Source organism: Lissotriton vulgaris, chromosome 10 (assembly GCF_964263255.1).
Source record: "Lissotriton vulgaris chromosome 10, aLisVul1.2, whole genome shotgun sequence".
Lineage (NCBI taxonomy): Eukaryota > Metazoa > Chordata > Amphibia > Caudata > Salamandridae > Lissotriton > Lissotriton vulgaris.
The window spans coordinates 999,807,760-999,829,920 of NC_141698.1; the positions used below are offsets into that span (position 1 = coordinate 999,807,760).

At 47.2% G+C, this 22,161-nt stretch overlaps 1 protein-coding gene across 3 annotated transcripts in view; it reads right to left on the reverse strand.

Annotated features, from left to right (window-relative positions):
* PHKA1 (phosphorylase kinase regulatory subunit alpha 1) overlaps positions 1-22,161 on the reverse strand; it is a 1,293,387-nt gene that overhangs the window by 468,181 nt on the left and 803,045 nt on the right. For all 3 annotated transcript variants that reach the window (XM_086942009.1, XM_086942008.1, XM_086942010.1), the window contains exon 22: positions 12,444-12,600. In XM_086942009.1, the coding sequence (XP_086798135.1) occupies positions 12,444-12,600 (157 nt within the window). The remainder of the gene's footprint in view (positions 1-12,443; positions 12,601-22,161) is intronic.

Genomic DNA, 22,161 nt, shown 5'->3' on the forward strand with positions numbered 1-22,161 from the left:
TGTTTCATTTTGCGCAACACTCTTGGAATCAACGGGATCGGAGGAAAGGCGTAGGCATAAATCCCTGACCATCGCATGGACCGGGCATTCCTTCTTGATCCCTGTTGAGGGTATCTGCTGGCGTAATACCGGCATTTCTTGTTCTGTTGGGTCGCAAACAAGTCCAACGTTGGCTGGCCCCAAGTCTGAAACACCTTGATCAATTGAGAGTGGTCTAGCTCCCATTCGTGGCAATCCGACAAGGATCTGCTGAGCTTGTCTGCTAGGGTATTGTGGAGGCCTTTGACATGTTCCGCCTTGAGAGTTATGTTGTGAAGTGTCAGCCATTCCCATAACTCCTGAGCCTCCTTGGAGAGCGTAGCTGATCTTGTCCCTCCTTGCTTGTTTACATAAAACATGCTTGTGGTATTGTCCGTCCGGACCAAGACTGAAGACCCTGCGAGTCTGGGAAGGAACGCTTGTAGGGATAGAAATATGGCTCTCAACTGCAGACTGTTGATGTGACATTGTCTGTATTTTTGGGACCATTTGCAAGTCCGGGCGATGCCCTCCCCAGCCCTCCATGGACGCATCTGTCGTTAGTACGAAGTCCGGAGGAGTTTGTAAGAATGTGAGTCCTTGTTTTAGATTGTGTAGTTGCGTCCACCATTGAAGAGCATCTACCATGCGTGGGGTGATTTTGATAATGTCCTCAAAGGAGCCTGTCACTTGTTGCCACTGGAGATGTAGCTCCTCCTGTAGAGGCCGCATTTTGAGACGTGCCAATGGAATGAGATTTATGGCCGAAGAACACATTCCCTGAAGTGAAGCAAACAGGGGGAACAGAAAGTCACTTTCTTTTTGACAGTTTTATGGCCAATGTCTGTAGACCGAGGTGCCTTTCTTGAGACAAGAATGCCTTGCATTGTTTCGTGTCCAGTCGAGCCCATAGGAAAAGTAGGACTCTTTCCGGAAGAGTTTGAGATCTACTTTCATTCACAGTGAGACCTCGGGATGCAAAGAGATTGCGACACTCTGGTATGTCGTTCTGTACTCTGCACTTTGAAGGACCTTTGACTAGCCAGTCGTCCAAGTACGGGAAAACCTGGATCCCTGACGAGCGTAGTTCTGCCGCTACCAGAGCCAGGCACTTCGTAAAAATCCTTGGAGCTGACTCCAAGCCCAGGAACAAAAAACAGGGTAAACAACAGCAGCATAAACAGGGGTCACGTCCTGCATCTCCAGTGCCTACACCTACAGAACGTGTTTATGACTTGCGCGATCGCGCAAAGATAAAATCACCTGATCGTTTTCAGGTTTCTGAACAACACTCTCCTCGTTCTTTTCAGGACTCATCGGCCTCATCGACCGGTGGTGGAGGAGGCGTCAGGGATCGGGGTGGCCAGCAGGGACACGACCATCCCCGCCCGAAAGACAGTAAAGGCAAGCAGGACGATTCGACAGCGAAAATAACCCAGTTTCAGAAGTAGAAAGTTGCCGCTTTAACAGCGAGATATGCCACAGTTAGTGAGAACGCGGCTTCGGAATCGGACATGGGCGCTGACTTTGTTGGACAGCGCGGCAGAGATTAACATAGTGCTTTAGGCCCAGCGTCCACTACTGAAGGTGACAGCGACTGACCAGTATGCTGTTGTGGAGACAGCTGATACCAGGGTAGCTCCCCCTGATAGACTTTATGACAGTCCTTTTAATTGAAGGTGACATACTACGTACCATAAGAAATGCGTTACTTACCTGTAACAGCAGTTATCCAGTATTGGTGTCTTTCATAGATTCACATGCCTGAATCATTCCCCGTCGTCGAGACGGGAGCCTCCGGTACATAAAAAAGTAATGTCCTATAGACATACATAGAGAAAATAGGCCTAAGGACCTCTCCTTAGTAGCCTTTCTTTGTCCTTATGTAAAAAGGACCAAACTCTCACAGTCAGCCAATCAGCTCCGACCTCCCTCTAGAACCTTCCTGGGAGGAGCCTCAGTCCCTCAGATTTTCGTACGCACCCAGCTAGGTTGGCGTAATATTGTCAGAGAGGGATGTGAGTCCTTCCAGGGGAGGCGGGAGGGTTGCATGTGAATCTATGAAAGACACCAATACTGGATAACTGCTGTTACAGGTAAGTAACGCATTTCTTATCCAGTATTAGGGGTGTCTTTCATAGATTCACATGCCTGAATCAGAGTAGCTAGCAATCAGATATGCACATGTGTGATGTAAAGTCGTCCTCCAGACATGTTAGACAATGCATATATTATCATATAACATGGGGACACCATAATTGGAACATCACAAGAGCAAAGAATGTGCATACCTGGATGGCGGGATGTAGGAAGGCTCACCTCACTGAAAGAGATGGCGAAGCACCGCCTGGCCCACTGCCGCATCCTTCTGAAGTTCGATATCCAGGCAGTAGTGTCTGGAGAAAGTGTGCGGTGACTTCCAGGTCGCCGCTCTGCATATGTCCAAGATTGGCACCCCAGCGAACAGTGCTGCTGACGTGGACATTGCCCCGGTGGAATGAGCAGTAACATGATCAGTCAAAGGCCGTCCGGCCTTGTCGTGGCAGAATGCAATCGCCGAGGAGATCCATCTCGAGATGCTTTGCTTCGTAAGAGGCAGGTCCATTCTTGGTCTGCTGTATGCCACGAACAGTTGTGAAGACTTCCTGAGAGCCTTGGTTATATCCAGGTAGAACTTTAGGCATCTCTTGAGATCCAAAGAATGCAGTGCTCTTTCTGCTGCTGTGGAAGGGTTCGCAAAGAAGGACCTAAGGACAATTGGTTCATTGAGATGAAAGTCCGAAGGCACCTTTGGTATGAATTTAGGGTTCGGTCTCAGCACCACCCTGTCCTGTCTGAACTGCATATATGGTTCCTGAATGGACAAAGCTTGTAGCTCGCTAACTCTCCTGTCCGATGTTAAAGCGAGCAAGAGCGCCGTTTTCCAGGAGATGTATTTGATAGATGCTCGATGAATGGGTTCAAACGGATGTCTCATGAGTTGGTTGAGTACCAGCTTCAGTTGCCATGTCGGAGGGACTTTCCGAGGCCTCGGAAAGGATCTGTAGAGCCCCTTCAGGAATTGCTTGACCAGCCTACTTGACCACAGAGAAGGTCCCGTGAAGGTTCTGGTGAACCTAGAGATAGCTGCCAGGTGAACCTTAATGGATGCATGTGCCAGTCCTGACTGTGCCAATTGTAGGAGGTATGGTAATATCTGTTCAGTGGTGACAGCGAGCGGTCGCAGGCCCTGGTCTGAACACCAAATGCAGAACCTTTTCCACTTGAGAGAGTAGGTTTTGTTTGTACTGTCCGCAATCGCTTTTGCCAGGACATCTCTGCAGTCCTGTGGGATATTTAGGTCACAGAACTCTGTGCTCAGGAGCCAGGCCGATAACTTGAGTGATCGGGTACAAGGCTCCGCCTTCATCTTCCTGAGAACCCTGGGAATCATCAGAAATGGTGGAAAAGCGTACGCAAATACGCTGAAGCAACCGATGGAAAAAGCATTTCCGAGTGACCTTGGTTGGGGACGCCAGCTTGCATAGTTTGGGCATTTGGCGTTCTCCTTGGTGGCAAACAGGTCGATTCCTGGGGCCCCCCATTCTGAGAATATGTGATCCAGCGTACTCTTGTCGAGCTCCCATTCGTGGGAGAGGGATTTCTGTCTGCCTAGGGCGTCGGCAATGGTGTTGACCTTGCCCGGGACATAGTCCGCCCTGAGCGTGATCCCGTGGAGTACAAGCCAGTGCCAGATCTTTTGCGACTCGCGTGATAGAGTGAGCGAACGCGTTCCTCCCTGTTTGTTGAGATAGTGCATCGTCGTGGTGTTGTCCGTTCTGCCGAGCACCTGGGAGTTCTGGATGCGTGGTAAAAAGGCATGTAGTGCTAGATACACAGCCCTTAGTTCCCGAAGATTGATATGGAGTTGCTTCTCCTGAATTGTCCATTTGTCGCTTATTTGGAGATCCTGGAGGACAGCTCTCCAGCCTTCCAGGGATGCATCCGTGGTGATCACCAGAGGTGCTGCTGGAAGTAGGAATGGCAGTCCTATAGACAAATTCCTGTGATTTCTCCACCATTCCAGGTTTGTAGGTTCGAACTCTTAGGGACTTCCTTGATGCCACAGCCGTGGCCAGAGATATTATCCTGTTTTTCCTGTCCTTTGAAGGAAATGCCCTTGCGCATTCCGTGTTCAAGGTCGCCCCGAGGAAGGTGATGTTTCTTGTTGGGGTCATGCAGGATTTCTCGTGATTGAGAGTCAATCCTAGCTGCCGAAAGAGATTGGTGCAGGCGTTGGAGGATTTGGTCGCGCCTGCAGCTGAAGGTGCCTTGACCAGCCAGTCGTCGAGGTAGGGGAAGACTTGGTGACCCATTTGACGCAGGAAAGCTGCCACAGGTGAAAGGCACTTGGTGAAAATCCGCGGTGCGGATTTGAGGCCAAACGGTAGGACTTCGAATTGGTAGTGCTGCCCTGCCACCTCGAATCTCAGGAATTTTCTGTGCCCCTTGAGTATCGGGATGTGGTAGTAGGCATCCTGGAGATCCAAAGATGTCATAAAATCTCCTTTTTCCAGTATGCCTAGTATTTCTTGGATCGTCACCATCCTGAACGACTGACTCTTCAGGAAAGAGTTTAGTGCCCTGAGGTCTAGTATGGGCCTCCACTTTTTCTCATTCTTGCGTATAAGAAAGAAGCGGGAATAGAATCCTTTCCCTATTTGAGACGAATGAACTCGCTCGATCGCATCGCTCCTTTCTTCAACATCGCAGATATTTCCTGGAGCAGCAGGCGTAGATGTTTGTGCGGAAGCCTGCGGGGAGGGGTTGCTCCAGCCAACTGGCGGAACCTTGTCATCGCGATATCCATCGCGCAGTCTATAGTTTCCGACGCCGATTCTTCACCATCTAGCAGAATCCTCTTTGGATGAATTTGGCAATTCCGACAGGTATGGGGCTATGTGTGCCCACAATTGTCTATGATAGCGTCCCAAGAGCGCTAGGGCGTTCGCGGCCTTTACCATCATTGCCGACATTGAGGAAAACCTGTTCCCAATGTTGTCCACTCTTTTCCCCCCTTATCAGGAGGAAGCGACAAAGGGGCCGAAGGATTCCTGGAGTTCTTCTGGGTCGCCTATGTCACTACGGAGTCCGGCTTAGGATATCCTGTTAAACACGCCGGTGCTGTATCTGGCGCCCTATACCCCTTCTGACTATAGGTAATCGATAATCGGTAATGACCTTAATGCTTTCTTGAGAGGTTCTATGAAGTCATACAAGAAGCAGTCCTGTTCTTGAGAGGCCATTGAGATCTTAAAACGTTGATCAGCCTTCTCTACCACCTTGTAAGAGATTCCAGAATTGTCGGAATGTCCCTCGTCGACGAGCCAGTCGAAGAGATCGCAGTCATAGACTATGCCGTCGTAGACGAGCAGTCATAGACGAGGCCGTCGTAGACGATGCCATAGACGAGCCATCTTAGATGAGGCCGTCGTAGACCAGGCCGTCGTAGACCAGGCCATCATAGACCAGGCCATCATAGATGAGGCCATCATGGACGAGGCCATCATGGACGAGGCCATCATAGACGAGGCCATCATAGACGAGGCCATCATAGACGAGGCCATCATAGACGAGGCCATCATAGACGAGGCCATCATAGACGAGGCCACCATAGACTAGGCCACCATAGACGAGGCCACCATAGACGAGGCCACCATAGACGAGGCCACCATAGACGAGGCCACCATAGACGAGGCCATCATAGACTAGGCCATCATAGACGAGGCCATCGTAGACAAGCCATCGTAGATGAGGCCATAGTAGATGAGGCCATCATAGATGAGGCCATCATAGATGAGGCCCTCATAGATGAGGCCCCCCTAGATGAGGCCCTCATAGACGAGCAGTCATAGACGAGCAGTCATAGACGCTCTCGTCGTCGACGCTCTCATCGTCGACGCTCTCATCGTCGACGAGCCGTCGTAGACGAGCCGTCGTAGACGAGCCATCGCAGATGAGGCCATCATAGATGAGGCCATCATAGATGAGGCCATCATAGATGAGGCCATCATAGATGAGGCCATCATAGATGAGGTCATCATAGATGAGGTCATCATAGATGAGGCCATTATTAGATGAGGCCATCATAGATGAGGCCATCATAGATGAGGCCATCGTAGATGAGGCCGTCGTAGACGAGCCGTCGTAGACGAGCCATCGTAGACGAGCCATCGTAGACGAGCCATCGTATACGAGCCATCATAGATGAGGCCATCATAGATGAGGCCATCATAGATGAGGCCATCATAGATGAGGCCATCATAGATGAGGCCATTATAGATGAGGCCATCATAGATGAGGCCATCATAGACGAGGCCATCATAGATGAGGACATCATAGATGAGGACATCGTAGATGAGACCTGAGGACATCATAGATGAGGACATCGTAGATGAGACCTTCTGAGGACATCGTAGATGAGACCTTCGTAGACGAGGCGTCGTAGACGAGCCATCGTAGATGAGCCATCGTAGATGAGGCCATCGTAGATGAGGCCATCGTAGATGAGGCCATCATAGATGAGGCCATCATAGATGAGACCATCTTAGATGAGGCCGTTGTAGACGAGCCGTCGTAGACGAGCCGTCGTAGACGAGCCGTCGTAGACGAGCCGTCGTAGACGAGCCATCGTAGATGAGCCATCGTAGATGAGGCCATCGTAGATGAGGCCATCGTAGATGAGGCCATCGTAGGTGAGGCCATCGTAGGTGAGGCCATCATAGATGAGGCCATCATAGACAAGGCCATCGTAGATGAGGCCGTCGTAGACGAGGCCGTCGTAGACGAGACGTCGTAGACGAGCCATCATAGACGAGCCACCGTAGATGAGCCATCGTAGACGAGCCGTCGTAGACGAGCCGTCGTAGATGAGCCGTCGTAGACGAGCCGTCGTAGACGAGCTGTCGTAGACGAGCCGCCGTAGATGAGCAATCGTAGACGAGCCATTGTAGATGAGCCATCGTAGATGAGGCCATCGTAGATGAGGCCATCGTAGGTGAGGCCATCGTAGGTGAGGCCATCATAGATGAGGCCATCATAGACAAGGCCATCGTAGATGAGGCCGTCGTTGACGAGGCCGTCGTAGACGAGGCCGTCGTAGACGAGCCGTCGTAGACAAGCCGTCGTAGACGAGCCATCGTAGACGAGCCATCGTAGACGAGCCGTCGTAGACGAGCCGTCGTAGATGAGCCATCGTAGACGAGCCGTCGTAGACGAGCCATCGTAGACGAGCCGTCGTAGACGAGCCATCGTAGACGAGCAATTGTAGATGAGCCATCGTAGACAAGACCATCGTAGACGAGGCCATCGTAGACGAGGCCATCGTAGACTAGGTTGGCTTCTTAGTCTTTACCTCAGACGGTATAGAAGACGCCCTTCTGAAGGGTCCCATGACCAGAGGAGGTGATTTTGACGGCTCAGAAGTCGTCTTTTTTACATGATTTTTCTCCAAAAGCCAGGCCTTTACTCTCCTTTTCCACAGAGTGAGGAGATTTTGAAGGACTGTGCCCAGAAGACCCATGAGTGGTCTTTTTGAGGGCCTTCTCAGGACGTTCCCCTGAGGAATGAGTCTGAGGAGATTCTCTTCTCTTTTGAGGTCTCCTAGACGTTGAGGACAACGCCTCATCTCGGTCACTGGAGAAAATAAAAAACCTCCTTTCTGGTCTTAGTGTCTCAAAAACTTACTTGAGAAAGTGCGACGTACTTAGTCTTTGGCCTGCGGTATAGACAGTAAATGCAGTCGGTGAGAGGATCAGAGCAGAGCAACCTCTTCCTTACCAGACCTTCTTTAAAGAATGTATTTGAAGATAATCCATAGTAGAAAAGAATCCTTGACAACAATGTCATTTAATGAAGTGAAAAAACACAGAATCTGAGCAGAGCTCAGAGGAGACTCCCTTAGCACAACGTGCGGTAGAAAATCTGAGGGACTGAGGCTCCTCCCAGGAAGGTTCTAGAGGGAGGTCGGAGCTGATTGGCTGACTGTGAGAGTTTGGTCCTTTTTACATAAGGACAAAGAAAGGCTACTAAGGAGAGGTCCTTAGGCCTATTTTCTCTATGTATGTCTATAGGACATTACTTTTTTATGTACCGGAGGCTCCCGTCTCGACGACGGGGAATGATTCAGGCATGTGAATCTATGAAAGACACCCCTAATACTGGATAAAAGGGGTATTTTGGGAAAATCTTACAACTACCTATGACATTTTGTTAGCGGAGACTGACTGGCCCCCACCTTTTGTTCTCGCGGCTCCGAGGTAATCCTCCCTAGTTTCGCGCACACAGTCTCGAAGGAGCATGCGCTGAATTTTGCAGAAGAGTGGGCTAAGGCCCTCTCGCTGGCTTTGTACCGCACACATTGTGGGTGGGATACATTTTCCCCACACCACAAAATTCCTTTACGGTCTATGCCACAGCCTCAACCTCAATATCCCATCCGACGTGAAGCTAAGGCTTCCGTCGCGGAAATCCTTGAACAATTGGAATATCAAGGCGTAATTGAAACTTGCGTGTCACCGATGAATAACCCTCTTTTTACTGTGACCAAGTAAGACGGCTCGTACCGTTTGGTATTGGATTACTTGCCGTACCTGTGCAGTACAAAATACCCACGGCTCTGCTCTAGTGGATGGTCTTGTGCGGAAACGGTTTAAAACCACACTTGACATTTCCAAAGTTTTTTTTGCCCACAATTTGGATGGTCTAAGTTCCCAATGGACCAGTTTTACCTATGGCGGCAAACAACGCCAATTTAAACGCCTAGCAATGGGCTATAAGAATAGTCCAGGCATGTTTGCTGCCCGTATTGTCTCTCTCTTGGAGATAGTAGACACGGATGTATGTTTGTATGTGGATGACATATATCTCACAGATGACGAGCTTTGAGCTCATCTGTGTCGCGTTAACAGCATCATTTGTAATTTTGCGGACTTTGGTAAACAAATTCAACTTTGCAAAGTCTCACATTGCAGAATACACAGTGTTGTTCCTGGGCTACGAGCTCAACAATGAATGTCGAGGATTGGCTCCTCACTTCTTGGAGAAATGCGCACAACTGCGCGCTCCTACGACTCTGAAAAAATGATAGTCCTTACTGGGTTTTTAAATTTCGGGCGTACATACATTCCCGAATATGCCCAGCGTATCAAGCCTTTGTATGCTTTGATACAACCTACTTTTACCAAATCGTGCTGGCTGCCTGAACATTCAGCCATTTTGCAATGTTTGCAGGCTGATCTTCTTGAATCTAAATTCTTACTGACTCGTGATAACCACACCAACCTGGTGATAAGAATCATCTCGGGGCAGTGAGTTTCACTTACCTTACTTTTAACGAAGGAGACACAGTACCAATTGCTTACAAGTCACACTTGTACACTTCGGCTGAAATGCGGTTTTCCACTGTGGAAAAGTTTTGACAGCAGTGCAAATGGCGATTCTTAAGGAACGTGCACTGTCGCAGTGAAAACGCATTTTGGTTGTTACCCCGTATCCTGCACTAGAGGCAATGATGAAAGCTAGTGTACCAAATCCTAAAGCTTTGCACCCACGGTGGATACAATGGGCAGCATCATTGACATCTCAAGATGTCAAGTTTATTTTTGATGCCTCACTACAGTCGCAGGAGTTTTTGCAGTATGAATTTGTTCGTCCTGCCCCATTGACTATGCAGCCTTTGGAGGATTTCCATTGCATCACATACACTGATGGTTCAGCGCAAGTTACGCATGGGTCTAAGCACGCATACGTTTCAGCTTGCGCCATTGTGGTAGGTGCCATGGTGAATGATGAACCGATAAGGTCCAAAAGACGCCCCTCCTTATCTGGTGGTGTAGTGAAGGAGGTGGCTGGGTTTTTCGATCTTTGTTGCGTGGCCTGCGAGATAACCGAATCCGGCCGCGGGTGACCAATGAGGGATGAAGGACTATTAAGAGGAGCGCTATATTTTTTTATCAATCCTTGGTAACACGGCCGGTACAGAAGCAGGATTTTTCATCACTTTGGCGCCTTCTTTCCTGATATAATCTATTATAGGAATTGCTCTGGTCACCTTCCTAGTTTCTTCTTTAAAATCATGAAGAAAACATTCTGTCTGTTCCACTATTACCGGCAGTTGAAATCTAGTTGCAGCTCTCTGCATGAGATTATGGAACTCACCTATGTCTTCAGGTGGTGAGTCTGAAGGTTGTGGAGTTGGTGGAGACGGCATGGGAATAACGTAACTATCCCACGGATCTAACGGAGGATTTTCTGGTAACTCGCCCTCCTCTACTTCTTCATCCGAAGAAGTATCCGGGGTCTGAGTAAGCAAATCAGGTTGTGGAGGTTCCGTTACCGGAGTCCTAGGTGGTGGAATCTCAGGTTGAGGAACCGGAACAGCAGGTTGGGGTGGAGGCACAACCTGCTGAGGCAGAAAACGTTGTTTATAGTCTGCCAGCATGGCCTGTAAATCCTGAATAAGGCTCGGTGGCAGATGGTGGATTCCGAAGGATGAGAAAGTCTTTGGTATTCTGTCTGATGAGGCACTACAATGTCCCCCTGATAGTAATGTTCAGAATAGTCATCATCCTCCTCATCATCCTGGCACTTAATGTTCAATTCTGAAGGATGGTGAGCTATCCCAAAAGCTCCCTCATTGTCATCATCCTACTCTTCATGAGCATAAGTCTCTAGGAGATGGGAGGGCGTAAGTGGCGAGATGTAAGCACCTTCTTGCCGCTGGTATGATATTAATTGAAAAGTTTTAGAAGAAAGTGGCGTAGAAAAAGCCTGTATAGTGGTTGGAGGCTTTGCTGAAGCAACAACTATTGGTCTTGCTGGAGGCATGGCCAACAGGACCACCGTCGATGGAGTCGACGGGACCACCGTCGACAGACTCGACGTCGACGGGACTACCGTCGACGGACTCGTCGTCGACGGGCTCTTCGTCGACGGACCTTCCTTCTTCATCGACGAGACGCTCGTCGATGGTACCGTAGATGACTTCGTCGACTGGGGTTTCGACGGTGTTTTCGTCGACGAGTGCTTCTTCGATGATGAGACTGTCGTCGACGGATCGTCGACGATGGCTTATTTAGACACAATGGAGATCTTAGTAGACAGGATAGGAGAGGTGATGGCTGTGGTGGAAATCATAGCTGTCGACGAAGGAGCAGAAGATGAGATGGTAGTCACAGGTGAGGAGACAGAAGAGGTCTTACTCACAGTTTTCTTTGTAGATTCATTGAGAGCTGGCGCAGATGGAGATCTCTGTGAAGAGCCCGAAGTGGAGTGGGAGGTTTTAACATGTTTTCTCCCCTCACTTGGATAATCCTACTGCGATCTAGCTCTTTTACTTGAGGTCGAAGCTCTGTCTTCATCATCAGTTGAAGAGGATTTGAGCCATAGGAGGACTCTGGCCTCCCTATCCCTTAAGGTCTTGGAAGGGAAGGTGCGGCAGATCTTACAATTTTTTTGCCTCATGCTTTTGGATAAAGGCAATAAATGCAGTCCTTATGTTGGTCATCAACATGGACCCTTTTCTTTTTACATGTTCTGCAAGGTTTAAATAAAGCTTTTTTGTCAGACATCCTGAAGTAGAGAAGAAACGGAGTAAAGACTCCGTGAGACTCCCTTCCACACGACGTGCGGTGAAAATCTGAGGAGAACTGGCTCTGCAGAGAGGGTTCTAGAGGGTGCTGTGAGCTGATTGGTTGGAACAAAGACTTTGGTCTTTTTAGCATTATGAGGTAGATAGGCTACTACAATGTAGGCCTCAGGCCTTTTTCATAGGGCCTACTACTGTAATTTACTTTTGGCACTGCTTTTTTATATACCGTGGGACTGCTGCCTCGGCGACAGGGAATGATTCAGGCATGTGAATCTATGAAAGATACCCCAATACTGGATAATCTCTATTATCCACATTGACAACTGAGCTACTTATAGTGTCCCTGATAAGCTTATTACTTTTGAAATTGGCTGATGGTAAAATCCTAATGGTAACAAGTGCGTTTGAGGATGCCAACAGAGTTCGGTTAATTTTCTTCTTTTTTCAAATAAAGTTGTTGGGCTCCCCAGAAAAACAGGCTTCTGACTGAGAAATCTCAGCCTCCCATCCATCAGGTTGGATAAAGGCACATAAATGTTGAAAATTAAACGTCTGTATTGCTCTAGACTTAGTCTAAAGCAGGACTTGATCTCTTTGGAGGGTGGATGAGGATTGGATAAGAATACTGCTCCCTGTTCTACACTGGAGCTGTTTTCCCTAAGTCTGCCTGCAGTACTCAGGCCCCGCTGGAAATCAGCATTCGGTTACTCCTTTAGTAGGTCCTGATTCAGTTTTTTTGGTTCTCAAATTACTTATAAAAATAAATGTACACTGTAAAGTTTAACAAAGATTGTACCTCATCAAGAGCTTCAACTTTCTTCTTTAGTGTCCCAGATATACAGCGTATTAATGCCCACTGGCGTGTGGCTCCAACTTTGCTATAAAGTTCAATCAGGAGATCCTTAACCGTTGCACCAGGATTTCCATATATCTCCGTGTCCCAGTTAGCCCCTCTATGATTGGAAAAAGTAAAGCAATTAGACAAAGGAAACACATGAATGATAAATATTTCAGTTTTTCATTACTATATTCAGCATCCAAATTGTTGAAGGTGGGAAAGGCGACACTTTGCAGTATGTACCTGCTTGAAGCCAACACCAAGATGTGCTGAAAAACAGTTAGCTTCAATGCTGAAATCTAGCTGCGGATTTCTTACCTTGTGAATCCACTTAGGCGCCAAACTGAATCTGGAAAACTCTTTGACACAACTCTTGAATGCTATTAGCCTCCCACTAACATCCATCCCACCTCGAGACATGACAACAAAGAGCTGCATATAGGCACCACCACCTGGCAATTAGGCATCTGTGGTTAGAGTATAAACTTGAAAGAGCATTACAGAAGGTAACTTGTTTTTCTGATGGAATCTACAAATTTCTCAATGTGTATAGATATCAAAGCAGTTTTTCTCAAGGCGGTTCTAATGAGTAAACTTTACACCAGGAAGTCCTGCAAAATTGAGAGAGCCTCCTGAGGACTTTGGGAGTCTTTACACTAGTGCCTCATCAAAGTATGGACGTATGCTCAGAAAGGTCCGAGGCCTAAAACAAGAGGACTTCCATAAATAGGGTTGTAGCAGTGGCCTTCACTCTGGTGGAGTGAGCCCTAAAGTAATCAGAAAGCTCCTTTTTGCCCAAGATACAACACTGTTTGATGTACTGGACAGTCCCTCGTGAAAGTTCCATTTCTGAATTGCCTTACTTTTCTGCCCACCTATAAATCAGACAAAAAGGTTACCAGTCACTTGGTATCTTTTGTCTTATCAATGTAGAAACTGAGTTTTTTTTAGTATTAAACTAGTGTATCTTTTTCTCTTAAATGAGTTGGGGTGGAGGGAAACGCATGGATACAAATGGCAGAGGCTCAAAGGAGATACACATCAGAAAAATAATAGCAACATTTATATCCCAGTGAGCCATAATATAGTGAGCAGGGGTAAACGAGGGAATGCCCTGCCAAGAAGCGCATTACGAGAGACTTGGTAAAAGAGCACTGATCAGGCAAACGAAGAAATGGCCGAAGCACCAAAAAGTAGCTGTGAACAGTGGTCACAGCAAACCCTTGCAGGAGTACCACCAAAACGAACATAAGTACATCAGACATCTCAGGCTATTGAGGATCAACCGGTCTGCCCTCAATGAAAAAGATACATTTAAACCAAAAGCCAGAATAAACAGACTTTTTAAAAGGCAGTGAGCTGCCAAAATAAGATCAAAACCTCCAAATTGCTTCTGTTCCATCTCCACCCATGAAAATGTAGATTTTGGAGGCTCATGTGCAGGCAAAATACACAAAGGAGGGCTGGGGAGTATTTAGAGACCCATGAGTGCTTCCCCACCCAACAATGTTTAAACACAAAAAACAAAAGAAATTACAAGTCTGATTGTTTAAGTGACAAACTGGTACCAACTTGGATAATAGAACCATGACTATGGTTCTAGAAGCATTCTTCTGTTATGATGGAAATCCTCACTCACTCATAGGTGGTATGCGTCATCGTAGGGTTCCTCCTCACACCATAAACAAAACGACTTCCCTATAGGAGAGGAGCTCATTGGATTGGTAATCCCTATGTGGCCAATTGTTATGGGTGATGGTACAGAATGCAGTGGTATGGAAGTGAAAATAAAACTACCTCTTGGTTGAACTAGGACTAACTTTATTATGTCCCTAAGGGGTAGGATTAACAGTCAATGGGAAAAATCTTCAAAGCAAATGTGAGGGATGTTTTAGTTTGTTATTATCCTTTTTTTTTTAGCTTTCTAGGCCTTTGTCAGAGCCTGTAATCTAGTTACTCTGCAAACATTTATAAGGGGAAGATTTTGATATCAAAGGAAGTGCAATACAACCAAATTGTCAGGGAACTGAAGAACTGATCCACCATTATCTGTACCCTCAAACATTTGATAGAAGCCTCAACCCAAGGCCTCCTGGCAAGATTTAACAGTACTGGGACTTCTCTCCCGTAGTTATTGTCTCTATCCTTGCTAGGTCGAGGACAGCAGTTCCATCTGAACAGGCAGATGAAGTCCAGGAGTATGCTGAGATCCAGGAGGTCTAAGTATCAGAATAGCCTATTCCTGCTTGACCTCCTTCCTGACCTGTGGAATTAGCAGCAGAGGCAGAAATGCTTTAAAGAGGCCTAAGCCCCACAAAAAAAATGTCTAACAGGGATCACTGAGGTGGAAACTTCTTGGCACTATAGGCTGGGCATCAAAGGTTCTCGGAAACAGGTGAATAGATCTATTGAGGGTGCAACCAACCGGGTGAAGACACCCTGTGCCACCTCAGGGTGCTGAAGTCAATTGTGATAAGAACAATTACACTTGATGAGTATGTCTGCCCCGACTTTAAGTAAACCTAAAATATGACTCACCGTCGAAGGGGATCAGAAGAGGTTCCTACCCCCGACCCCCCACACACATATGGCTTGGAGCCTCCTAGACAAAGGGCACAAGACCCCACTGTTCCCTGCTTGTCTGCTGTGTTGTCATCCGGACTTACCCTTGATGAGAGGTAGAAACACCTGGAAGGTATGATAGATGGCACTTAACTCCAAAAGACTGATTTGAAAATGGGGTACCAACGGTGACCAGCACATCGTCCAGATGGACTCCTAAAACAAAAACCCATCATCACTGTATGCTCTCACTGGACTAAGGTAAATGGTCTGTCAAAAGAAAGATAAGCATCCATCACTGTAGATATCAGACCGTGTTGGACAAAATACAAAAACTGTCTAATGGGCACTGCCAGTACTGGGCCCACTGAAGAAGATTCAGATGAAGAGCTGCATATGCCAAAGGGTATAAGCACCAAAAAGATGCATGAGGTCAGGAGTCCAAGAAACCTCCAAACCATCAAAGCTTGATATCGAAATATCAGGATCACAGTCTGAATGTCCTGGATTTGCAGCAAAAAGGATGACTCTCTAAAAGCAATCCTCTGCACTGGCTGAATGTGGGATTTGGGTTTATTGAGTGTGAACGCCAAGATGGACAACAACGAAATGGTCGCAGACAGGTTGAAGAATATTAGCCAAGGTGAAGGCCTCCTTCAGGAGCCAGTGATCGAGGTACTGTAATTCAAGTAAACTTGTTCTGAGAAGTAGGGACCACCATCACAGATATGATTTTGATGGACACCCAAGAGGCATAGGTAAAGTCAGAGGACAGGATGGTAAATTGAAAAGGACCCATTGCCACCAAAGAACTGAGGTACATGAGGATCTACGCATAGAAGTATGCATGCTGAAAGGCCACCATCCAGTCCTCAGGTTCCAAGGCTGGAAATACATGGGCCACAGTCAACATTTTTAAAATCTCCTTCTAGAGGAAGGTGTTCAAGAGCCTGTGGTCCAAGACTTACCTCATTCCTTCCTCTTTCTCGAGAACCACCATGAAGCATCAGGTATAACACCCCAAGCCGTCTCCACCAAAGACAATTGCTGTCTTTGTCAGTAATATCTAAACCTCTCTGGAGAGATAACTGCATGATACGCCAATATCTGGGTAAAAACTGGGGAAATATGGAGAGAAGCAGTCAAGAAAGGGAGGGTGTAATCAAACCGATCAATCACCAGGGTACATTAGGTATAGGGACAATGTTGAATGCTGCCTACTACTGGCCTCAAATGGCAGCCACAGGGGGAACTAAAGCAGCTTGGCAGAATGTAGAGGAGTGGGTTTCTATTGCAGTAACCCCCTCACTTTTTGCCCGACTACTGATGGACTTTTACTTGGTGTGCCCTGGGACCCTGCCAATCAGGTTCCCAGGGCCTGTGTACTTTCCCAAAGACTAAACCCAATTGGTATTTCTGGCCACAGGTCAGCCCCTGGTAAATGGTATCACAGGTACCCAGGGTACTGTGACCAGAGAAGGCCTCTAAGGCCTGCAGCACTTATTGTGCCACCCTTAGAGGTCCTGTATCTTAACACTCATTCACTGCCTTTGCAGGCTGCATGTTTTGGTGCAGAACAAAGTGAAGTGTCGACATGGCACACATCCCTGTGTGCCATGCCTACAACCCACTGCCCTGGAATAGCACAGTCACCCCTCCAGTTGGGTGCACTATAAGAGTGGTGAGGGGACAGGTGCATGAGCCCTGTACCCCTACAGCGTCTAAGTCAATTCTTAGACAATGTTGGTGCAGTGCTACCATTAAAATTATATGGTGCTGGGAGTTTGTCGTTACAAACTCCACAGCACCATAATGGCTACACTGAAAACTGAGATGTTTGGTATCAAACTTCTCAGCACATTAAACCCACACTGATGCCAGTATGGGATTTAATGAAAAATGCACACAGAGGGCATCTCAGAGATGCCCCCTGAAAACGAACCCACCTCTAGTGTCCCGACTTAGTGGCTGCTTAGGCTGCCATCAACAGACATGTTTCTCGACCCCTGGGTCTAGAGCCTGCTGCTCTTGGGGTCCTGAAACATTTCACACCCTGGGACGAGGTGCCAAGTCTCCTTCCCCAGGATGGGCAGGGGAAGCTTCAAAGGCATGCCGCCTTTTTGAACTTCCCAGATCACTTGCTGGTTTCAGCAACTGGTCCCCACTGGTTCTGCCCCCACTTTGGGCAGGAGAACCGGTGGGAAAAACAAGTGAGGGAGAGAGGTGTGCCTACCTAGGCCAACTCCACCCCTCAGGTGGGGGAGGCGAGGTGAAGCACAACTCAGAGTCCCTGCCATCCCGCCCCCCTCCCAGTGGAGGGTGGCACGATAGAGTGGGTGTACCTACCCCAGGTAAGGGACCTATTGGTCCCTGCCCTTTACCTACCTGTAACGCCCCTAAATCTAGTATTTAGGGTTCACCCTGAACCTTGCTTCCTCAGATACAGAAACAACAAGAAAGAAGATAAGAAGAAGGATCGAAGAGCCGTGCAGAGCTAACAAGAGGACTACAACCACTGACTTGGTCTCCCCTCGAATTTGCTCCTGCGAAATCCCGGTGTGCCTGCAGCCAGCAACCCTCAAAAACCCTGGAGGACCAGTCTGCCTTATCTTCCCAAGACTGCTTCTCCTGTGAACACCAGATTTGGTCAACTGCAACCTCCGCAAATCCAGCCCACTCTGCACCGGCCGAACCCGGCCCGAGCTCGAGTGGAAAAACACCAAGAGGAGGACTACCGGCGATTGTAACGAAGAACCGGAATCCCAGACCAGCCTCCAGCCTCAAGACCCCAGCCTCAAGACCCCAGCCGATGCCTGCAGCCTCAATACAGAGGACCCCCTCTCTACCTCAGCCAAGAGTGGGTAAGACTAACCGACGCCAAAAGGCACCCCTGCACCGGATGCTCCGCGGCCTTGTGTGCCACAACCAACGGTGCCTAGCCAACCCAAGACATTCCAACATACTCCTCGAAGTGGTGGTCGCACCAAGAAGGTCTTCGTTACCAAGCCTTCAGTGTTTCTATCGACCGGAGTCTCTCCATTGAAAACAACAGGGCACCAACCTCGAAACAGTACACTGCACCCAGTCGCCCTAGTGCCGCTGAGGGTGCACCTTTGGTGCTACTTTGTTTCCCCATCTGCCCTGAGATAAAGTCCAGGAGCTTTGCTCACACAACCTAGTGGCCTGCTTGCCAGCAGCCACCAACTGGAGGCCCCCTATCCACCACTGGATAACACTGGGCCTCAACACTCTGCACCCGGCCGCCCTAGTACCGCTGAGGGTGTAACAAGAGTGAATCACTGACCCTTGAGGACCCCCGAGTCTAACCCCAGAACCTTGACTCCCACAGTCGATAACTTACCTTTAAACCGATAACCTGTTTTTCTTCCATAGGATAACATTAACAATTTTCTTCCAAAAGGTTTCTAAGTGTGGAGTTTTGAAATCTAAAAATATTCTTTAAAAATTTCACAAATAACCAAAATGTATTTACTTACCTGTTTGCTGGAAATGTCCCGGTGCTAAATCTAGGTATCCAGCACTGAGTTAGAAAAGTAACGTAAAAAGTAACATACCTGTAATTTACTGAAAAAGCCAATTCATTTCAATGTACCGTATTTGCTAAGTATTGCAACGTACTGCATCCCCTGTAAATCAAACAAAGTACAATTCCTATTGCATTTTTAAACTGTTCTACATTCAGCAACTTATTACTGTTAAGTGTTTAATGCTTGCCTGTGCCAGGTTTGCTTGGTTCTAAAAATAAAACAACAGTATATTTTTATACAAAAATAGAGTTCAGTTATCGGGAGTGTGAATTAATTTGCTGACTGAGGGTGTACATCAACAGTTTAACACTGTCCTCTGATACTGCCTTCCTATTCGACCACTCTACCACAAATAGAGAGTAAGGTTCTATCTAACTCTGGGGTCACCTGCACTCTATACACACTATATCTCGTTTTTCTGTACTATAGATAGAGCCTGTGTCCTACACGGCAGCAGGAGAAAAGAATGAGGGTGGCTGTTGTACCTGATAAGACTCATCCTCTACCATACCTCTGCCCTTACAACCACAAATGGATATGGCTAGCTGCTGGACAGTTTGTGAGGCTTGCCTCTAACAGGAGACGTAACCCTCAAATATACACAAAATATTCAGTATTGCTGGTGGAACGGGCGAGCAGAGGGAAGTAGACCCAGAGAACGAGCTGTAGCCTTGTAATAATTAAATTGCTTCAGCACTGAATCCACCTTCTAACCACCCAGCCTGGCTTCATTTAACAGCATGGCCATAAGAGAAGTTTGGATGTCCCTAGAAAACCCGGAGGTGCTCATTCTGACATAAGAGCATAAACTTTCCTTTTAGGGATAAATCAAATTATTCTGTAAAACGGACATATATCAATTCTCCAATTTTACATGCATGTGATCCAAATTAATACATTCAATCTAAAAGTATATTAACGCTGTAACATTTTAAATGCAAAAAATTGTGTTTATGCACCATATTCATTAGTGTTACTTCTCACTCTCACACGGACTCTATGCCATGCTCTACACTTCACAGCACTTTTGATCACCTGCACTGCTCTGTGGGATTGTGCACCAAAGTTGGTGCAGGTGAAACAACAGAAAAAGTAGTAGGCTAGAGGACTGCGTCAGTGAGGCACCACCCACACACTCTTAATAAATAAAAAAGCAGAGAGAGTTATGGGAGATCCACACATAAATAAATTAACTCTACAGCACAAAAAAAGTATAAGGCGGCAAAGGCTACAAAACAAAAACATCCAAATCACAGCCCACAGCTGTTGCAGTAATCAATGAGAAAATAAATCCTACAGAAGAAAACTCAGCAGGGAAAAGCAAGGCGTGGAAATACGCCATAAAATAAACACAGGTGCTAAGCAAGCATGTGAATAGTCCATAATTTGGGATTTCAGATACTATACTGCAGCTAAGGGAAATGTCTCCAAAGGGGGTTTTATTTAGGTACAGATAAAAAACGTTTAAAAAATGGCAACACAGACATACTCTGTGATATTCTGTAACCATTTGTCTTAATGCATCTATGAATTTAGCTGATATCTCACATAAAACATCAGATGGCAGTAAACGATATGACAGGGCTGCAAATGTATATATCAACAGACAAAGCTCAAAAGCCAATATTGCTTTACTACTTGATGCACCAAGTAATATGGATACAAGTAAAATAGGTATTTTCTACTTCTTTTGGAATGAATGAACTAGTTACTTACCTTTGCCTTATCTGTACAGGCTATCTAGCCTCAGATTCCTTACAGTGACATTATCCCCAGGAATCAGACTGGATTCAAACAATGTTCCTGAACAGTCACCCTGCGTGCGGGTAGGTGGAATCATTTAGCTCCATGTGGCGTTGTCCGTGTTAGAAATGACGATTGCGGTGCCTATATAGGTGCTGAACAGGCATGCTGAAGTCAGTTACTTTTTGCGACGTTCCACGCCAGAAGCTCAGAGCCACGAAGTACATTGACACTAGTGTGGAAAAATAGGACCCTGAAAGGGAAAAGCCCTGTCCTGGGAAAACCCTATCGCTAGAAACCCGTTCGCAGAGCGGGGAAGGAAGGTTGGATCCGGTAAGGAATCTGCGGCTAGATAGAACCTCTACCAGATAAGGCGTTACCATAGGTGCGCAACTTGCTCATCTGATAGAGACTTCTAGCCACAGGTTGCTTAGCTCAGAATAGTTACCCAAGCCATACCTACCCGGAGGTGGATCTGCGAACCAATTTCACACGAGAAAGTCCTCCAGGACTGAAAGGGCAAATTACCCACCCCTACAGACCAGCCTGTCCAAACAGTAGTGTTTGGCAAACTTGTGCAAGGAAGCTCACGTTACTGCCTGGAAGATGTCCAGTACTGGAACTCGGTGAGCTAATGCAGTAGTGGCAGCTTTAGCTCTGGTGGAATGAGCATGTAAACCCACAGGGGATTACTTACTAGCCAATGCGTAGAAGATCCTAATACAGAGCATGATTCTTCTTGAGATGGTTCTCTTCTGTACAGCCTTTCCTTTCTTCGCTCAGACATACCCTACGAAGAGTTGGTTGTCCACCCGGAACTCTTGTGTGCAGTCAAGGTACAACAACAACGCTCTTTTTGGGTCCAGACAGTGAAGTCACTCCTCTTCCTTGGAGGGATGAGGGGAAGCATAAAAAGTAGGCAGAGTGATTGTTTGGCCTATGTGAAACCGAGTGACCAAGAAAGGCCATCTTGATGGTAAGGAGCCTGAATGGACAATTGTGCAACGGGTCAAAAGGAACACACCAAATGAAAGTGTGGACGAGAGAGAGGTCCCATTAAGGCATAACGAAAGGAGTGGGAGGAAACATATATTGCAAACCTTTAAAAAACCTATGGAAAATAGTAGATTGGAAAAGGAAATGTTGGTCAGGCAACCAAAGAAAAGCAGAAATTGCAGAAAAATATCCCAAAACAGTGCCCAGAGCAGAGCCCTGCTGGGCAAGGGAAAGAACAAACAGGAGAACTCGACAAGGGGTGGAAGAAAGGGGATCAATGTGTCTTTCTGATCACCATGCTACAAATGTAGCAACTGCAGTCGTAAACCATTTTGGTGGAGGGATGTCTGTCTGCCAAGATGATAAAGACTTCAGGCAGAAGGTCGAAAGCCCGCAACTGTTGCCACTCAATCTCCACACAAGAAGGAGGAGCATTGAGAGGTTTGGGTGGAGAACCCTTACCCGCTTCTCTGACAGAAGATCATCCTAAAGAGGCAGCATGATCGGAGGACCAATGGCCAGGCTCAACAGCTCAGGATACCAGACTCTCTGTGACCAATATGGGGCTACAAGGATTACTCAGGCCCGATCATTCCTGATCACTAGCGCGGTAGGAGTGTGTCCTGAGGCGGAAGCCGGGACTGTGTTTTTACCTGTTTTATCTGTGTAATTGCTGCTAATTCTTAAAATACAGACTGCGTGTATTTTTACTTTGTCCCTCAGTATTTTTAAAAAAACCTTGCAAATTGTGCACCTAGCAGGGCGCGAACCCGCGTTCCCGCCTCACCAGACCCGCCATCTTGGTTGAGGGGGACGAGATGGGCGAG